At 36.6% G+C, this 20,074-nt stretch overlaps 1 protein-coding gene across 1 annotated transcript in view; it reads left to right on the top strand.

Annotated features, from left to right (window-relative positions):
- The first annotated feature begins 3,068 nt into the window (after positions 1–3,068).
- LOC145673111 (endoplasmic reticulum metallopeptidase 1-like) overlaps positions 3,069–20,074 on the top strand; it is a 60,184-nt gene continuing 43,178 nt past the window's right edge. The window contains exons 1-4 of the mRNA XM_081742481.1: positions 3,069–3,251; positions 10,748–11,300; positions 13,808–13,935; positions 16,609–16,740. Coding sequence (XP_081598607.1) covers positions 3,249–3,251; positions 10,748–11,300; positions 13,808–13,935; positions 16,609–16,740 — 816 coding nt within the window. The 5' untranslated portion in view covers positions 3,069–3,248. The remainder of the gene's footprint in view (positions 3,252–10,747; positions 11,301–13,807; positions 13,936–16,608; positions 16,741–20,074) is intronic.

The following is a 20,074-nucleotide window of genomic DNA, read 5'->3' as shown; positions in this document are numbered from 1 at the left end:
GCCCAGTTTGCTCCCTCCCGTTTATTTTGTATGTAGATCAAAAAATTACCCATGTTCTCCCGGTGCAATTTCGATGATTTTGGTACCGTCGTGTTTGTCTCGACACGTACTACAAGAATCAATCGAAAAAAGATGGGTCCAAGTTTGCTCCCTCCCCTTCATTTTCCATACCGAGCTACAAAATTACCCATGTTTTCCCGGTGCAAATTCGTGGTACCGTCGTGTTTGCCTCGTCACATACTACAACATTCAAGCCCAAAGAAATTGGGCCCAGTTTGCTCCCTCCCGTTTATTTTGTATGTAGAACTACAAAATTACCCAAATTGCCCATGTTCACCCGGAGAAATTTCGGTAATTTTGGTACCGTCATGTTTCTTTCGTCACATACTACAAGAATCAAGCGAAAAAAGATGGGACCCAGTTTGCTCCCTCCCTTTCATTTTAGATATAAGGCAACAGAATTGCCCAAATTACCAATGTTTCCCCGGTGCAATTTCGATAATTTTGGTACCGTCGTGTTTATCTCGTCACATACTACAAGAATCAAGCGAAAAAAAAGTGGGGCCGAGTTTCTTCCTCCTCCTTCATTTTCCATAACAAGCTACAATATTACTCAAATTACACATGTTCCTTCGGTGCAATTTCGATAATTTTGGTACCGTCATGTGTGTCGTCACGTACTACAAGAATCTAGCGAAAAAATATGGGGCCCAGTTTGCTCCTTCCCTTCATTTTGCATACCGAGCTACAATATTACCCAAATTATCCATGTTCCCTCGGTGTAATTTCGATAATTTTTGTGCCGTCGTGTTTGTCTCGTCACCAAGAATCAAGCGAAAAAAGATGGGGCCCAGTTTGCTCCCTCCCCTTCATTTTACAACAAAATTACCCAAATTACCCATGTTCTCCCGGTGCAATATCGATGATTTTGGTACCGTCGTGTTTGTCTCGACATGTACTACAAGAATCAAGTGAAAAAAGGTGGGGCCCAGTTTGCTTCCCTCTAACCGAAGTTTCTTTTGTAATGCGTTCAGAAATTAACACTTGCAAGAATACTCTTTTAGTACAAGTATATTTTAGGCACACACTAATTTCCACCCCACCTCGAACTATTTCAATTTCCTCACTAACAAACACTTTACTATTTTATATCGTAAAGGTCAGATCCACCGTTATTGTAACAGAGTGGTGCTTGAGCGATTGTCGAGAAATTCAAACTCCGATTAGTGACAATTTCACAGTCTTGTTTTATTACAAGTGTAAACTCTTTAGTCAGTACAGAAGGGGCGGTGGAGTTGATGATGGAGTTTGGTGTCAGAGTAGGTCACAGTGGATGAGAGTGGGTCACGGTGGGTGGTGGGTCAGAGTGGGTCATGGTGGGTCGTGATCAGAGTGGGTCACGGTGAGTGGTGGATCAGTGGGTCGTGGGTCAAGTTTTCATTAACCCACGCCAACTCTGCTGGAAAGTCTCATGGTAGGATGTGAATTACAAGAAGCTCAAGTGCACTTCAAATGTTTCCGGGATCATTCTGTAAAAGTTTTCGAAAAGTTTCTGGATCGCAATGCAACGCAAAAGATACAACAAGAAAGTAAATACGTACAATGAAGTTAGTTTGGCTATTTTCACTTGACTATCAAGTCAGCATCTCCCTTTATTTCGTTTATTATTTATTCCAGTTGATAGCACAAAGTAAAGTTGAAATGCCCAATCCTGCACACACGATTGAGATTGTTTTCGTTAACAATCAGTGGTCGGAGTGAGACGGTATGCGGTGGTATGCCATACCCAGGAATGAATTCAGGGGGTAGCCCGGGGGAGTCTCACCCCCGAAGAAACTCCCAAAATTTCAGTCACAAAATGTAGAAATTACTTCACCCAATCATTTGTTTTTCTTTGCGTGCACGTGCAGACGAAATCCGATCTCTCAATATACATATAAATGAAGCAGACTCATTCTATATAAATATTAAACATGCAACATCTAAGGTAGAATACCATATAGTCAATAAAACCTGTATTTCTTAACACTATGACCGAGTTTGGCAGAACATGAAATTGTCAACTGTTGAAGAAATGTTTTTATTTTAGTAGGTACTATACTCTCGCCCTATATTATATATTAGTAGGTAGCACTAGCACAGATTGAGATAGGAAAGGAAAAATAGGGAAGATCTTTCGATCATTCTATATTATCTCTGATGTCAGCAACTTCATTTCTTGAAAATGTACAGCTCTTGCATTATTTGAAATAGAGCGCCTAAATCCCATTTCTCACATCGGGAGTAACAGACGTAAATGTATTTACGATTGTTAAAGTAGTTAAAGGGTGAGATTCAGAGGGATCGGGAAAGAACAGTTATCCCTACTGGGTTAGAGATTTATATAGAATTTATCAATATAATAGTAGTATATAAGTGAAAGATTACTATTGAAGGTTACTACTAATTTAAACCTTTTTAAAAACTTCAACATTAGTAACAAACAGTAACTACTGAATATAGGGAAATAATAACCAAAATAGCTACTGTAAATAGCAGTTAAAGTTTAGTCTAAAAATATATTTGCCAGTCTTTATGTAATATTTCAGATAAAATTAAAGGATTTTTTTTTTTAATTATAATCTCACATTGAATATTTATCAGCAATTAGTCTCAATATTAGCTAAGATGTGCATGTGAATGGAATTGTTAAATATGCTGCTTTCTTGCAAAAATACAGAAAAACAACACTCCCCCCGAGGAGTTCACATTCCCCCCGGGTAAAAATGTCTGAATTCAACACTGACCATACCCCCTCTGGTTTTTCAGTAATGATGACATACCGTCTCTGGTTTTTCAGTGATCAAGACAATATTTAAATAGCCGGTATGTTGAGTCAAAATCATAATAAAACATACCGCCTCTGCTTTTTTTCCACTTCGAACACTGATAATAATTGTTCGAATTACTATTTTGTCTGCGCGTGTAAAAACGCTTTGACGAGTATCCTACGCTAACACAAATTTTGCGTTGCGCTAACGCATACCGCCATGTACCCCTATTAAATTTTTGTATTTCCAATGAAATTTTATTTAGATGGCAATCATGTATAGTCCAATCTCCCCTGCATTGAGAAGTAATTACCATCCTAATTACTAAAACAGATGGACTACGTGTGATAAAAAGCAACAGCAGGTGACAATAATACTATAACTTTGTTGGCCAAAGAGGGGATAGCAAAGGTATAAAATCCTTCGGAAAAGTTAACCATGGTAGGTATTTTTAAAAATGACGGATGTCATTAGTAAGTGCAAGGGATATATTCTCATTTTGTTTATTTGTAAATGCTTGGGATTTGATGGAGGGGAATTTGTACATTTGTAGCATCGAATGAGACAATTCACTTCATAATGTAAATTTAAAATTTTTACTTACTATCAGCCAAATATAATCATCAGTTCATAGTTATCAGTTTTATAAACTTTGTATAATAAAATTAACGCGCAGGCAATTGTGCGAACTTAAGTGCAAGCATGTTTGATGATCATGACAATTCTGCAAGTCATTCATTATGCAAATGTGTAATGACCGTAATTAAAGCGTTTATATAAAACGATTTTAAAAATCGCCCGCTTAAAATCTCAGATGTTACAAATAAAACCTTTAATGCTGTATCGCCGGACTACACGAAAAATTGAAAAAAAAAAGTACCAAAAATTAGGTAAGAAATGCACTAAGTGAGGTTATATTAGGTTAATTAGGTTAGACCTTCAAAACAGAGGCGTGTAAACTTTTCCACAAAAAAGTAACAAAATATACAAAGTTAGGTTAGGTTCTTGTTCGCCTCAACCATAGGTTGGTGGGCAATGTGGAAATTTTAAAACTTTCCTCTCCCTTTGGAGAGCTCTTTTATACTTCTTCGTAACTGCATCTAAATATTCCATCCTTGGTCTTCCTCTTCCTGGTTCTCCCACCTTTCTCTCTTACCAGCACGGTGATCCAATCGGAGTGCCGAATAAGGTGGCCAAGCATGCTGTTTCTTCTTTTTCCTATTATCTTCATGATCTGTCATCCTCCATTACCTTCCTTTAGTACGTCTTCATTCCTTTTCTTTTCGGTCCATGATATGTGTACCATTCTGCGCTAACACCACATTTCAAATGCTTTCAATTTTGATATTTCAGCTTTTCTCAATGTCCACGTCTCTGATCCGTAAAGCGCCACACTCCGTACCAGGGTCTTAATAAATCGTTTTCGAACGTCCAACGACACATTTCTTGATGTTAGCAGTCCTCTTTTCCAATAGAATGCTTGTTTTGCCTAGCCTGCACTGTCTTTTTCACTTCTTTCGTCCAAGGATATTAGACTTCCTAAATAGGGGGACGTTTTAACGTCTTCTATTTTTTCTCCATCTAGCCATACGTTGGCTCCATTCTGTCCTGTTCTTGTTGACTTTATCACTTTGGTTTTCTTCTTATTTATCTCCATTCTGTACGTTTTTTTTTTTTTTTTTTTTTTTTTTTTTCAGTTGCGCGTTCAAGTTTGAAAGTGCTTCCTGCAAGTCCTTTTCGTTCTCCGCTATTAGTGCTATGTCATCAGCAAACCTTATTGTGCTAAAAACCTGGCCATTTACTTTTACGCCTTTCTCGTTTTTATCCAAGAATTCTTTCATAGCCTCTTCTATATAGACGTTGAACAGAAGAGGTGAAAGTCCACTACTCCTCTACTTATTCTTGCTTCCTTCTGATCTCTTCCTATAACAGCTGTCTGGTTCCTGTAAAATTGGTATATTATTCTTCTGTCTCTGTAATCCACTTTCAGATTCTTCAACGCTCTGAACATAATATTCCAATCCACGTTGTCAAAAGCTTTTTCTATATCCACAAATGCTATCACAATTGACTTGTTTATTCTGATATGTGCTGTTCCATGGTCAACCGTAGACTCAGTATTGCTTCCCTTGTTCCTCTTTTCTTCCTGAATTCAAACTAGTCCTCCGATAGCCGTTCTTCGATTGTCCCTTCTATTCATCGTGCGATAATTTTTCACAGTTTTTTTGATGCATAGGAAAGCAAACTTAACGTTCTGTGTTCTTCGTATTTCCGTGCTCCTTTTCTCTTCGGGATAGGGACCAATATGCTTTTCTCGTAGTATTTTGGTATTTTTGCCGAGATATACATTTCATTAATAAGATTGAATAGTTTCTTTGTTGCTATTCCGAGATTCTTAATCATTTCCGTTTGTATTTGGTCTGTCCCTGGGGCTTTACCATGTTGAATTTTCTCCAAAGCATGGTCAAATTCGCACTGTAAAATTGAAGGTCCTAATTCATTTTCATCGACGTCTTCTTCCTTTATCTCTTCTTCATTCACTCTGTCTTCGAGTTCTGTATTCTTTGTAGAGTTCTTCAATGTGTTCCTTCCATCTTGTTATCTGCTCCTCTTCTATTAGCGCTGTTCCGTCCTTGTCTGTGATAATGTATGTGCGTTTCTTTTTCTCACTGAACTGTTTTCTAACCTTTTTATATGCCGTTTCTGTATTGTCTTTGACTATATTTTCCTCAATTTCCTTGCACAAGTTGTTTATCCCGTTTTCCCTGGCCTTTACTTCTCTGTTGATGTGTGATTTCTGCACCTTCTGTATTCCTTTTCTTTGTTATTTTGAACTGTCTTTCCAATATTTCTGCTGTTATCCACGGTTATATTGGGTTCTCGTTTCTCTTCCTATGTGCTTGTCGGCTGCTTTTATTGTCCCTGCTTTCATGGCTTCCCATTTTGAGTTGATGTCATCATCTGGTAAAGCCACCTTAGACGTCTCTGTCTGTTGCAGTTGCAAATTCCTTTTTCGTGTTTTCATCTCTTCTTAGCTTGATTGTGTTCCATCTTTTGCTTGGTCTACTACTCTTTTCTTCTTTAGTCGGAGTTCGCCCTTCATCAAAACTAAATTATGGTCTGTGTCAACGTCTGCACCTGGGTAACTCTTACTGTTCTTCACTTGATTTCTAAATGCTTGTCGGACCAGTATATAGTCTATTTGGTATATTTCTTTGTCTACTGGTCTTGTCCATGTGTATCATCTTCTTAGTGGTTGTATGAGAGTATTTGTTACAGTCAGATTATGACTTTTGCAGAACTCACCTAGTCGTGCGCCTCTCGCATTCCTTTCTCCTAGGCCGAAATTCCCAGTTACATTCTCTTATTTGCCTTCCCCGACTACTTCGTTCCAGTCACCTATGATGATTAAATTGTTCTGGTCTTCAACTTTCATCAGTACTTCTTCTATTGCTCATAGGTTTCTTCTACTTCCTCATCTGTGTAGCTTGATGTAGGCATATTTACTTGGATTATCGTCATATTTCTCGGTTCTGATGCTATCTTCAACATTACTATCCTTTCATTGTATCTCCATCTGCGTATAACTTTCTGTCCTATCTTCTTATTCAAGACGAAACCGACTCCGGCTGTACCGTTTACCTCTCCTAAGTAAATCATTCTGAAGTCCCCGCTCCACATGTCTCCTACATCAGGCACCTAACTTCGCTGATTCCCAAGATATCTATCTTCATGCGTTCCATTTCTTTCTTCAGTTTTTCCAGTTTATCACAGTAACACCGATCGCACATTTCAGGTTCCTATCCTGCAGGGGTTTTGTTTGATGACGACCGAGGAACCCCTGCTTTGTTTCCCTCCACTGCCGAGGACGACCCTCTGTGAAACAGTAGTGTCATATTCCCTAAAATTACATTTTCTTTTTGACTTTACATGTTGTATTTAAGGACTGAGAAAGGAGGTGTTGTACCAAGTTCTTCTACCTCGCAGTGAAACAGCCATAGAAAACATCCTATCCCTGCCTGTTTTTGTCCACATGTGAGCCTTGCCGTTGTCTTCAGCCTCAGTGTGATAGTGGTAGAGCTGCTACCCACAACCATAATATCTCTCTCTTCGTCTGGCTCCTACCCCTAAAGACCTGTCCAACAGGAAAGCCCTCTGATAGCACAGCTATCTCCGGCATAGCTCTTGGGATCACTAGAGCAAGTCCCCCACCGAGGCGAGGTAGAGAGGCGGGATGGCATTTAGTATGTCTCCAGAACCAAGTACTTTGTTTTTGTCTAAATTGTGATAAAGGTAAGAAAAAACGGGCCCTGCGGGACTTCTAACCCCTTCCGCTCGCTCAGCTATATTTTGTGTAGTAAGTAACACTATACGTGCATCTTATATGTGCAAGATTGGGGGAGATACTAAATATCAACTCAGAGGCGTGTAAACTTTTCCAATCGAGTGGAGAATCGTGTAGAAATATATGCGCCATTTCCACAGTGCCTTTTCTGTGACTAAATGGTAGTAAGTATGCCTCTCCGTCAAATATTCCCTTCGCCTCCACATTAGGAATGGCCACAAAGTTCCGGGTTCTCGGAGACCCGGTTTTCAGAACCGGTTCTGGAATCTTAGGAACCGGTTCCAGACCTGGATCCGAAAACCCCCAAAGACCCGTAAAGGAGGCACAAAGTTCACCTTCAAAACACTGCATAGAGGACCATGCGCTTGTGCCCTCAGAAAAAAAAAAATTGGTCCATTAGTGGGTGTTTAGCCAAATGAGTTGGCCAGTTTGCCTGTTTAGCCAATGAGTTTGCCAGTTACCCAGTTTATTTAGCCAAATGAGACAAGCGGTCGCCGCTTGGTCGCCTGCCTGTCGCTTCTACCATTTCATCTAGCACACTGTTCACAGCCTGCCAGCAGCTCGAGTTTAGCGTAGCGATGGTCACAAAGTTTAGGTTCCAGCGGAACCGGTTCTTAGAGATCCGGTTTCCAGACCTGGATCCGAAAACCCGGTTCCAGAACCAGATATTGGGAACCGGTTCCAGACCTGGATCCGAAGAACCGGATCCATTCAGACCCGAAAACCGGTTCCACCAGGAACTGGTTCTGGCCATCCCTACTCCACATACAGTGCCGCTTAGAACATCAATAGGCTATTGTTTAATGGGGTCCTAAGAATCTTAACCGAGCTCCACGCAACAAAAGCTGGATCTTAATCGTTTGCTCACAGAAGCCTTGAACTAACAACGTGAGAGTAGATAATATTGTGTCTGACTTCATTGGTTTCACATGGTAAGTTACGTAGATACATTTTGTCACTGCCGAGCGATGATGGTAATAGTGAAGAGTAGAGAAGAAAGCATGGTAATAGTGAAAAAATCGAATTCGAGATTTTAAGGGATTTACACGTCTCATGACCTTTCCTGCCATACCGTTCAAAATATCCGCACCAAGTTTAAACTTAAACTCCTTAAGATTCTCTAGAAAGGGGGGGAGGGTCGAATTTTCTTTCTGTTCTCAAAAACAAGGATAGTTCACTGAAGGGTGAAAATGAAAAAATGTGATTTTTTCGAAAACGGCTCTAACGATTTTGCTTATATTTAATACGTCAGTATTTCATTAACAATCTTGTACTGTAGTATAAGCCTTTTTAAAAGATCTACGAGGAGTAGTTTATTCTTGACGGGGAGTTCTTTTCGGATGATTTTCTCAAAAATAATTCAAGTTATTTTTGTTCATGTTTCATTTTATTTTTCTGAATGAGTTCTTTTCGATTTTCTTAAAAAAAAAAAAAGGGAGAGGGGCACGATGGCTCAGTGTATTGCGCTTACCTCTGGTACGTGAGGTTCCTTGCTCGATCTCCGGTCAAGTAAGTTTGTGGTGAACAACAGTATGTCCTCCCACATGCTGATCCCAGCGATTTCTTCCATCATCATTCACTTGTCATAATCGCCTGTCTCCCTTAGTCTAAAGGACATAATCGTGGTTAAACTGAAAGATTTCTTTTTTTAAACTGCAAGATCTTCATCCTATCAACATGTGACTTCTTTTCATCTTTTTCTTCGTCGTCAACATTCTATTTTATCTGATTTTTCCTGTAGTTTTCATCCCAAGTGCTTGAATTTCTTCGTCAGTATCACATTTTCTTCGTTCAATTCTATTCTTGATTTTATTTTTGCTGAATGATTGTTCTCAAAAACGACTCAGATGATTTTATTCTTATTTGGTTAAAAAAAAAAAATCAATGATACCGGTAACTGTATAATGTAAGATGAATTACTTATTACGAAAGTATCCACAAGGAATAAATAACACTCTTGGGGGTGGGTTTCTTTCCAGACAATTTTCTCGACAATGACTCAGGCAATTTTGTTCATATTTCCTTAATAATCCTATAATGTTGCTAAATTACTTCCTTGAAGATACCTGCAAGGGGTAGTTTACTCTTGGTTGGGGGTTATTTTTTTAAACAGTTTTCTCAAATGTAAGTCATGCTATTTTGTTGTTATAAACAAATACTTTATTAATGTCGTGAGTCATTTCTTATGAAAAATTCACAAGCACTTTTGGAGTGAGTTTTCTTCGGACAAAGTTTTCCAAAAATCTTTATTTATATTTGTACGTCACAAAAATGTTAAGTAATATCTGTAGTAAGTGCCATAACGTAATTTAATTTAAGAAACTGAAGCGAAAAAGTGACTCGTACCGTACCTTTTATTCTGATGTATGTATATAAAAGGGATATATGTCGATATGAGAATAAAATTTGCTATTTGATTTTGCATTTTAATAATATTTAATATTAACAAAATAAACATGACCCATGAAACTGTATGTTAACTTAATTACGAAATATTCTGATTTCGTGACGGACACATATCTCGTTCCTGATGTCGCCGTTGTACAACCAGTCAATCAAACACACTCTTTTAGTTTCAGTTTTTCTCTTTCATATCAATAACGTTCAAGACAGACAAAATTGCTAGCCGATTTTGTTCTTCTTTTATTATTGTAATATGTGAATGTCTCTCTATTTAAAACTTCTTACATTCCACACGCCTACGCTCATTTCCCATTTTATTTTCTCCTTCAGACGCCTCGAAGACCCGGTTGTCAACTGTTTTGCTCTCAGCTAGTCACCGGATTCTGCATCTAGACGGAAGAATTGATTTCAAATAAACCAATCTTCCCCACATGCGATATCGAGAGGACTCTTCATACTTACGTACGGAATAGAGTAGTGTTCGTGTCTTCCTGTGTAATGAAGTTGTTAGCGCAAATAGCTGTGGGTTCATTTCATGGCTCAGAACTTTTGATGGTGATCTCATATCATAAGTCATTTCGACAGCCACTTAAATTCGGAGTTAACGAACTAAATTTTAGGAAGCCAAAAATCATAGTTTTCGGACACTGGTGTGCTTAATACTTAACACGTGGTTGAACGTTTTGTCTTTTTGGTCGGTCATTTCGAACTGTTGCGTTATTCATTTTATTATATTTATCGATGTATTATTATACAAATTGATATATTTATTTTTAAAAAGTTACAATGGTTGTCCTGCAACCTGGAGTAATAAATGAAATACGTAGTTTTACGTCTCACGAAAATGTCATTTGGGCTAAAGGAGACGAATAATTAATGAAATTGAATAATTATGAAATAATTGGTGATATGAGAATGTGGGAGGAGACTAAAGAACTCCGAAAATACCCGCGAATACAATGTTGACCACCATAAACCCATATAACCTTGGATCGACCCAAGGACTCCTTGCTTCGAGATGAGTGTTGTACCATTGCACCTTCGTGCCTTCCCGCTCCGTGACAATCTGGAGAAGAGTTCGAATCAGAAATTAGATTTTTTTTTTCATTATTGCATATATATACTGTTATGATGTGAGAAAAATGTAATTTGAAACATTTTATTTATTGTAGATATTTATTTTTTTCAGGAAAATCAAAATCTTCGTCACCGATCGAGAGAACCAGAGAGTTTCGAACTCCTTGGAGAAAGACGATCGCCTTCACCGTTGCATTTTCGTTCACCATTAGGAATTCCTACATATGCAGCGTTTGCACCTCTTGCTTTGGTGATACTCCTCTTCTTTTCCACGGTTTGGCTAGATCGTAGATTGCCTACCCCTTTGCTTATTGAAGATGAAGCCTCAAATCCTGGAAGGTTCATAGCAGAGAGGGCTAAGAATTACTTAACTCACCTTACAAGCATTGGACCTCGAACGACAGGCAGCTATGAGAATGAAGTATTAGCTGTGGATTTCTTGACGCGAGAAATACAATTCATTATTCAGAGAGCGAAAAAAGTTCATAGACTGTCATTTGATATTCAAAAGGCAACCGGATCCTATTACCTGGGATTTAAACCCTTCGGAATGACGAGCTATTATACTAATGTACAGAATGTAATCGTTCGATTAAGTTCTGACAAGAATACTAACTCTAGCTTATTGGTGAATTGTCATTTTGATAGTGTGCCAAGGAGTCCAGGTAAGTAATTTCAAAACAGTCTTATGGAGTGTTACAATTTTATATCTTGTGATTTTGTCCCGTCACCAAACAGTATCCCAGTCCTAGTAATTAAGGATAAACCTCTCACCTTGTGCGTCGCCCTAATCATAATAATAAAACAGTAATAGATATCACCACCTGTGCTATCGATTGTTAAACTGCAGGAAATTTGCCGACTGCTATGGCTTGCCAGTCTGACGCTATTTGTGGCTACCTCTGCTGTTGAATGTTGAACTGTATAGACAATTACCTGATTTAACAGCTACATTGTACACTTGGTAGTCCACCCATTGTGGTATCAGTGGCTTTGAAGAATTTCTAAATACACGCTCAAAGCTTAAAAGCTCAGCCAGTATTTCTAAGTCAGCGGTCAATCACGAAACTCTCGAATTCAACTTTCATTTGGCTTCGATTCTCAGATGACATTTTTCCTAATATGGATCCACGATCATCCACCACTGGAACGTGCCTTACAGTTCTTAAACAGCAAGAGCCCAGTTAAATTCACCTGATTTTTCTCCAACCCTGATATGGATGTGTTTTGAAACCGGAAATCTCGATAAGGAAGTGCACATCAAACCTTCAACAATATGCGATATCTCCATTTCAAGAACTCTCATTCCCTATCCTACGCACTGGCCATTCAGAGCACGCGTATTTGTTCTACTACATGGCAACTATTTTAGAATTCTCTCATCAGCACTAGACTCCATTCTTATTACAGGTGAGGAAATAAATCTTCCATTGTGGAATTTTCTATTTCAAATCTTCTTCTTGACTACCACCCCACCCAATATTTCCCAACGAAGCTCATGACTTTCGCTTAACCCACACTATTTCATCAGAAACCGAAAACGCTTTCCTGGACCATCACAGAATTTTTTATTTAAGGCTTTCGGAAACTTCAGAACCTTACTACGAGAACTGACCCCTTGAAACATCTCCCAAAAAAATCACGTAAATTCAGATATAAAACTAGCTGTGCATTCGATATCAGTTTGATTGTTCAACATCCGACTACAAAAACAACACACAGTTCCCCCATTCCAGTAGCTTCGCTTCTCCCAATCTGGTTTTCATTCTTAAATGCATTCACTGCCCATCCTTCTATTTCAGAGAAATTAACTCTTCTTGATCCATATTATCAATATTCCGCCAACGATCAAGTGTCAACAATCCCATCACAACAATGCCTTCGACTATACTTAAATACTTTCACCAGGCTATGCTCTTCTCTCTAGTCCAATGTCTAGAGTGCGTGCCAGCAGTGTACAAGATTCAATGTTTGATTCCCGGTAGGAGAGCATCGAATGCACTACAGTAAATTATATCCCACTTTAAACTGGAGGTCTCGTCCTATACAGTCTTGGCGCTGACACAGGACGTAAATACAAACTTTCCATAAGACTCTTCCACGTCCCGCACAAGTACTTATATTACCATCCTTTACGCAATCTATTTCTAATCTTAATTGTCGGTAATTTAGCCAACCTTGCTAAAATCAGCCCGTTTTCCGGTGGGTCAGTGGTAGAGTGCTCATCTCTTATTTTAGAGGTCCTTGGTTCGATCCCAGGACAAATGAATTTGTGGTGGACAACATTGTCCCCGTGGATTTTCTTGGAATTCTCCAGTTTCCTCCCATATTATCATTCATCAGTTATTCTAAAATAATATACTTTCACTAATCAATCGTCTCCTTTAGGTTAAATTGTGTAAATCGTTAAATTATATTTTTTTTTCCATACATCTACTTTTATTACCATTATTATTCATTACTCCTTTAGGGACTACTGTTTTAATTCTTTCGTCAGAGATGAAAAAGTATCGAATTGAAATTTTATTATATTGCAATACGTGGAATGACTTATTTGACAAATTAAACGCAAATAAGATTTATAAGCCACACCTTACTCTCTGTTCAAATTTTGCGTATGCCACGCCCATTTCTAAAGGGTTAATTATTGTTCTACATTAACTTTCTGCTTATGTAACTTTTATTTTGGGTTATTTATTGTCTTATTTTTAACTATTACCGTCAAGTAGAGATAAATTAAACTTAAAATTTGTAGAAATGATTAATCGGTAAGAGAAAGAGTGGAAAAGGAATGAAGAATAATAAGGTTTCTGTATTGATTCCTATTCTTCTAGATTTCTATCAAGAAAAAGAAATAATGAAACAATTCCAGTCCACTCTATACCCTTACCGAAATAATCATCCCTTTATTTTTATATTTCTCACTTTCAATCTGGTTGTGCTATCACGTAACTGGCCTCCAATATGGTACCCAATTGGACACTTAACAGTTCTGCTACTTGGTTGAGAGTAACTTTTAGAGGCTAAAATATCACATTAAAATTAAATCCACATATTTTCTTCAAAAATGTGAAAAAATCTTGCAAAGTAAAGATTGCTTTCTTTTAGCTTTGAAACATATGTTTCAAATAAGTAACATTGTTTTCTTTTCTTTCTTTCTCTCTCTCTCTAGGAGCGAGTGATGATGGATTACATTGTGCTGTTATGCTGGAGATTCTCTACGTATTGACTCAGCAAAACAGTCCGTTGGATCATAATGTTATATTTCTTTTCAATGGAGCTGAAGAAAATCCTCTGCAGGTGAGTTAGTTTGTACTCACGAGTAATAGTAATTTGCATTTAGTAATCTGAAATTATTCTTTGTGATTGGAAATAAGTTATATTAATTGTACCTGCAGATTTTATGTATGTATATTTTCTGTAGTATTTGTATGTATAACTTAAACTGGTATACCAAATTATTAGGTAGTCTAAAAGATATTGAACATTTTGCGAATGAGATGGCGATAGTGTCACACAGCTCACGCCTAACGTCATTTGACAGCTGACAGTTGAAGGTAATAGATGTGCAAAAGATACTGGGACATATAGTACATACCTAACAATAACTCGTACTTGACACCGGAGAATCTACGAAATGTTGTCAATGAATTTTTAATGAGTGTCTCCTGTGATGCATAACATAATAGTGCTTCTACTATGCACACTAGTGGAAAATGAAGAATGAACAACAAAACCTCACGATCACACGTAAATGTTAATTTTATACACACTATAATTGTACAGTATATTCTAGGTGATCATGCGCACAATGTCCTATATCTATGGATAGAATATACTAGGTCAAATGATGATATCAATACAATATGTGCTCTTCTTCAGCTTCAGTCAAAGCCTGCACTCTTGCATGAAGATGGTCGTTCGTGTCATCCTGGGTGTTGGATAGTGAATTATATGTAGGTGGGGTGGGATTATTTAAAAAATACGTACAGTTAACAATTGGCAGGAATTAATCTGTGTAAACGGGTTTTTGATGGTTGATCTTGTTTATTCTAACATATTACAGATATTGGATTTATATTCGCCTACCTCATCACATCTGACTGAATCCCAATCTGATAAATAATATAATTAAGGCAGTAAATACTTCGACATAAATTTTCCAAGGTGCCACATTCGAGCAAATCACAATAGAAGAAATGGATTGCAAACAAACTTGCTAACCATGTTGTTAAGATTGCCAATTGAACAATAGTACGGACAACATTCAACAGTCAACGAAATCGCATTTTAACTTCTTCAAATGTAAATCGTGCTTCACAAAATATCCTGCACTGTCAAATTGTTATCCTGTGCTAAGGAAACAGTGTTGCCGCTACTGGAGTATTAACTTTTTAGCGCACGCTTGTGTCACATGGTTAGCCATATTTCAGTTCAAACCACAGGAAGATGATCAAAAGAAACAAGAATCAGAGAAACTATGCAGCCAATGCAAATGTACAACTTTAGTATCCTTTTAATTAACCCCAAGAGAGAAGATGGCAATAGGGTTAGTACGTTATCACATGTAACGCAAAGACACTGTGGGGAAACCAAAATCAGAAAGCAGATGGTTAAATCCAGGATAAGACTATATGCTGTGAACAAGCTAGATACTACGAAGGGAGAAAGAACTAAAGGCGAAGAAATACGGTAGCCGAAGAGCAAATAAGGTAATTTAGAAAAGACGAAAGAGATACAGCAAGGATGTCGTGCTGAGACATTGTGCCGAGAGAAAAGGAAAGTATTAAGCTATATTTGTCATCTTGCTGGTCAAAAGGCAAGAGAAAGAAATCTTTTCTGATTTCGGAAACGATAGCCAGCGACGAAGGATAGACATTTCTTCGTTGAAGCTTGTAAGACATAGGGAGCTGCCTACACTGATTAAAAAGAGAGACTATCGACGTAAACTGGAATGGTTAGAATTAACATAGAAAATCAACTATTGCTTACATTTTCAATTTTGTAATTTGTCAAGATTCATGTAAAAGGGGAAGGATGTTGGACAGTGAATTATACGTAAAAGGGCTGAGATTGTTAAAAAAAAAAATAATAATAAGTGTACAGTTACAGTTAGCAGTTTATGCAGGTTGCACGTGCTGTACAGTTTGCAGAAATTGTGCTGTGTAAACCAGTTTTTCATGGAAAATGAAAGCATGTGAAGAATTCGAAGAGATTAATAGAAGAAATTTTAACTGATTGATAGTGAGGAAATCTGTATTTATTTGGAAGTGATTTAGTGTTATATGGGACTTTGTAATGTGGTTTGACCTTAACAGATAAATAGATTCTTTTGTGGAATAAAGAAATAAGAGTTTAAAAAAAGAGTGTGAGTTTGTTTTATTTAATCTTGATTATTGTAACAGAAGACGGTTGTACTATAGATATTGGAATTAATTCGCCTACCACAACATGCTTAAATAAACCGCAACCGATCACTGGGGAGTGACGTGACACATTTCTTCCACCTGATAGCGTAGTTGATCAAGATTTGTCGCCAGGGATTGCAGACCGGACCAGACATCATCCAATCGATTTCCATAGATACTCAGTAGGGGATCGGTCTGGTTGTCAAGCATGGCAGCAAATGACATGCGTTCGTCAGAGTTATTTAAAAAAAAAAAAAAAAAAAAAAAATAAATAAATAAATAAATAGTGATAATATATATGAAAACAAAAGCAAAGTCAGTACAAATAAAACATGCTGAAGAGGAAAGGTCGGCAGTAGAGGACGAGTAGGGCGATTCCACAAGAATTTTATGTGGTCATGGGATTCTTATGAAAAGTGAAGACTTTTTTAATTTTTTTTTTTTTAAATAATATCAGAACCTGTAGGAGCACTGAAGTAAGGAATTTACGATTTTCTTTAACTTATACTAGTGCAAAATATTACGATTCATTTCTTTTTCATTATTATTATTATTTTCTTTGTAGGCATCTCATGGCTTTATAACAAAACATAAGTGGGCGAATGAGGTGAAAGCCTTTATTAATCTCGAAGCCTGTGGAGCTGGAGGTCGAGAAATTCTCTTTCAGGCAGGACCATATCATCCGTGGCTAGTTAGCGTATGTATTATTGCAGTTTTAACTTAGATAACTTCGATAGTAAGACTATTCATGGCTTTGGATTAATTGTTTTAACAAAAGAGACACTGACCAAAGCTTAAAACTTCACTTTATTTTAAATTATAATTTGTAACTGTTTCGGATATCTAGCATATCCTTCTTCAGACACGATCGAAATTAATGAAAATACAGACCAGACATATATATAAATGTTGTTATAACAGAGTTTAAATTCTTTCTTATTACAAATTATAATTTAAAATAAAGTAAAGTTTTAAGCTTTGGTCAGTGTCTCTTTTGTTAGATAACTTCTAAGAAATAATGAAATGGTACAAAGACACTAAATAATTCTCAAATTATAAATAATAGGGTAGTGTACATAATGTGATAGACTGAGAGCATTACGTGTATTTGATATCAGGACTGAAAAGAAAGTGGAAGTACAGAAATTATCATAAATGATATAATGTAGAGCAGTGATAGTCTATTTATCGCGCACTGTGGGGCAGAACAAAATCACCATCCCTAAGCCGACGTTTCCTTAGTGTTTGTAAGTCATTCATTTTCCGATTCTTGTTCAGCTCTGCGTATCTTGCTTGCCAATTAGAACCTAAGCTACGAATATTTGAAAGTAACTGAAAAAAAAAAAAAAATGCATTTTTCTAACAATCTGCCCAGTACAAATGACGTATCTTATAAAATTGACGTGGTAACCAGAAGGTTAAAGAATGTATTTTCGAAGTTAAAAGTCAAGTCTCGATTCATATTTTATATGACGATCAGCTACATTTCTGTTAACGTATGGAGTTAAAAAAAAAATGAAGTAATACTTTTTTTTTTTTAACTTTTATTCGTGGACTACCGTTTGGACATCGCTCAACTAAGACATAGAAACAATGATATATATATATATATATATATATATATATATATATATATATATATATATATATATATATATATATATAATAGTGTTCTAAACCTCAAAAATGGTTATTTAGGCGCGCCTAAAAAAGAAAACAAATTTGATAGTTAATATGCTAGTAATTTAATACGAATAAAAAAAACTTGAAGTGGATTTTATAGACCCAATTACATCAAATTATCTTCTGAAGTAACTGTATATATATATATATATAACTTTTTGAGTACGTTGACATAGAGTAAGAAACCGAGTTTTCTGCATGTAATAGATACCAACATGTAGAAAAAAATAGTAGCCTTCACTATCGAAAAAGAAAAAACCGAGTAGTTTTTCGAAATATCGGAGAAGTTTATGCACATTGTCTGACTTCAGGGAACATCGAAAGGAGTGTGATGAAGTTTACATAGTTATGAAAGAACAATTTGCTGATGAATGCTATAAAATATATATCAATCAATTGTAAGTAACTTACCTGTGCATCTAATGAAGTTTGTCTGTTAATCTGTATTGAGTAATTTCAGTCCGCATTGTGTTTTCAGATAATTCTGCATTTTTGTAATTTCACAGGGCAACAACTTGAACAATCTAAAGAAAGCAGAAGATTATTTATAGTTTATAAAATAACCAGTTAAGGTATTGTATTCTTCCTGCTATAGATGGACTTGAAAAACGTATGTTATTATTATTATTATTTAATTTTCGGCTCGCGAGCCACAATTTTGCTTTCACTGATGTTAAGAACTAATACTGAAACCCTTTATCGATGTGGGTCACGAATGACTGTGATGGGTCAGATAGCGAATGTTCAACTGGTTGATGCGTGGTCAGGCTTCGAAATAATTATTTCTGGCTCTTTAGAACACAGTTCATACATCTTAATTCAAGTGCCTTTCAGTTGTTTCGTGATCAACACAGACAGCTCTGTGCTCGAACGGGGAACGGAACACGGAACACGTGCGCTGTTTGGCTAGACTAGAGAATAATACTGAATATTACTGTAAGTAAGTACTGGAAAGATCATTGTTAGTATCCTACAATTTTTATAACGTTGAATTTTGTTTGATGTGTACATTTGGTAGCGTACGTTTACCTGAAATATGGTTTAATATAAATGCTTTACGTCCTCATTTAACAACAGAGCCATGAAAGGTGTGAGATCTGCCAATGAAATGGGATTTGAACTATTTTTCGGATTTTATCTTAGGAACTTCAAGCAAGATTTGAACGGGGTATCCTACCTAAAAAATGCAGAGATTGAAGTAAAACTTTACAAAGATTGGGGATATAAGGAAAATCATGACAAAAGAAAGATATGAGGAACTGAAAAATTAAAATTTCAAGCTAAATGCAATTTAGTACTCATTGCTGAGTGTTGTTGATAGTTTAACGTAAGTAACTACTGATATTCTTTTGTAATCTATTCAAAGACTTCTGGAAATGCTGGACTATAATAAAGTTAAAAGTCCTCGTTACTGCTTTCAAGGTGATGGAAACATCGTCAAAAAAGCAACCTTTCAATGTGTTTTTAATTTGCAGAAAAGAAAGTAATCACCAGGATCAGGTCTGGTGAATGTGCAGAGTGTCGTAATACAAAAAGCTTTATTGGGTCAAAATCACGAGTGCAATGATGCACTCTTTCCAGTTTCCGTTAAGAAATAGGACACAGCTTCTTTTTCCTTAAATCATTCGTTATTTGGTGAACAGTCCCCTTATTCACCCCATGAGGTATAATATTACCCTGAAACTTGCATTTCACTCATTCAAAAGGGTATCCTAAACTTTGTCAATCATTTCGGATGTCCGGACTGATCTATTTTGACTTGGATACTACCCATCATTAGAGACACGATTTTATGATAAATAAGGATTCGCAATTTCGTTATAAAAATATACGTAAAGCGGGATAAAATCGGTGAATATAATTTCAATATAAGAACATTACTTTCTTTGGCAGTTACAATTAGTTATCTTTTATTTCACCTTAATTTCCACTCATCAGTCATCATGACATGAGCTCATACATGACTATATTAAACAATATTTGAGTTTTCAAAAAATAACACTAAGCATCCTTAAGGAATAAAAGTATCGTTTAAAAAACAAAACAAAACAAACAAACAAACAAAAAAAAAAAAAACGAACACAAAGAACATTAATAGAAAAAAATAGCTTTAGTGTTTACAGTTAGTTATGCAAATAACACGTAAGCATTTTTCAATGTTTACTGGTGTTAAAATTGTTCTTTCGTCGCTAACACAAAACAGTTTCTTCTTGTGATTTTCGCTTTCATTGTGCTTCACACACGAATCGCGTCGCTTCCAATCCAGTCCAATATTTTTTGACGTGCCTCAAAAACGCAGTAACCATGATCTTTAAATTATTGTGCTCTATCGAAATATGTTGTGTTTT

This window comes from Thermobia domestica, chromosome 16 (genome assembly GCF_964235325.1).
Source record: "Thermobia domestica chromosome 16, izTheDome1.hap1.1, whole genome shotgun sequence".
Classification (NCBI taxonomy): Eukaryota; Metazoa; Arthropoda; class Insecta; order Zygentoma; family Lepismatidae; genus Thermobia; species Thermobia domestica.
Note: the sequence above shows the minus strand (reverse complement) of the source record. Positions and strands in the feature narration are given on the sequence as shown.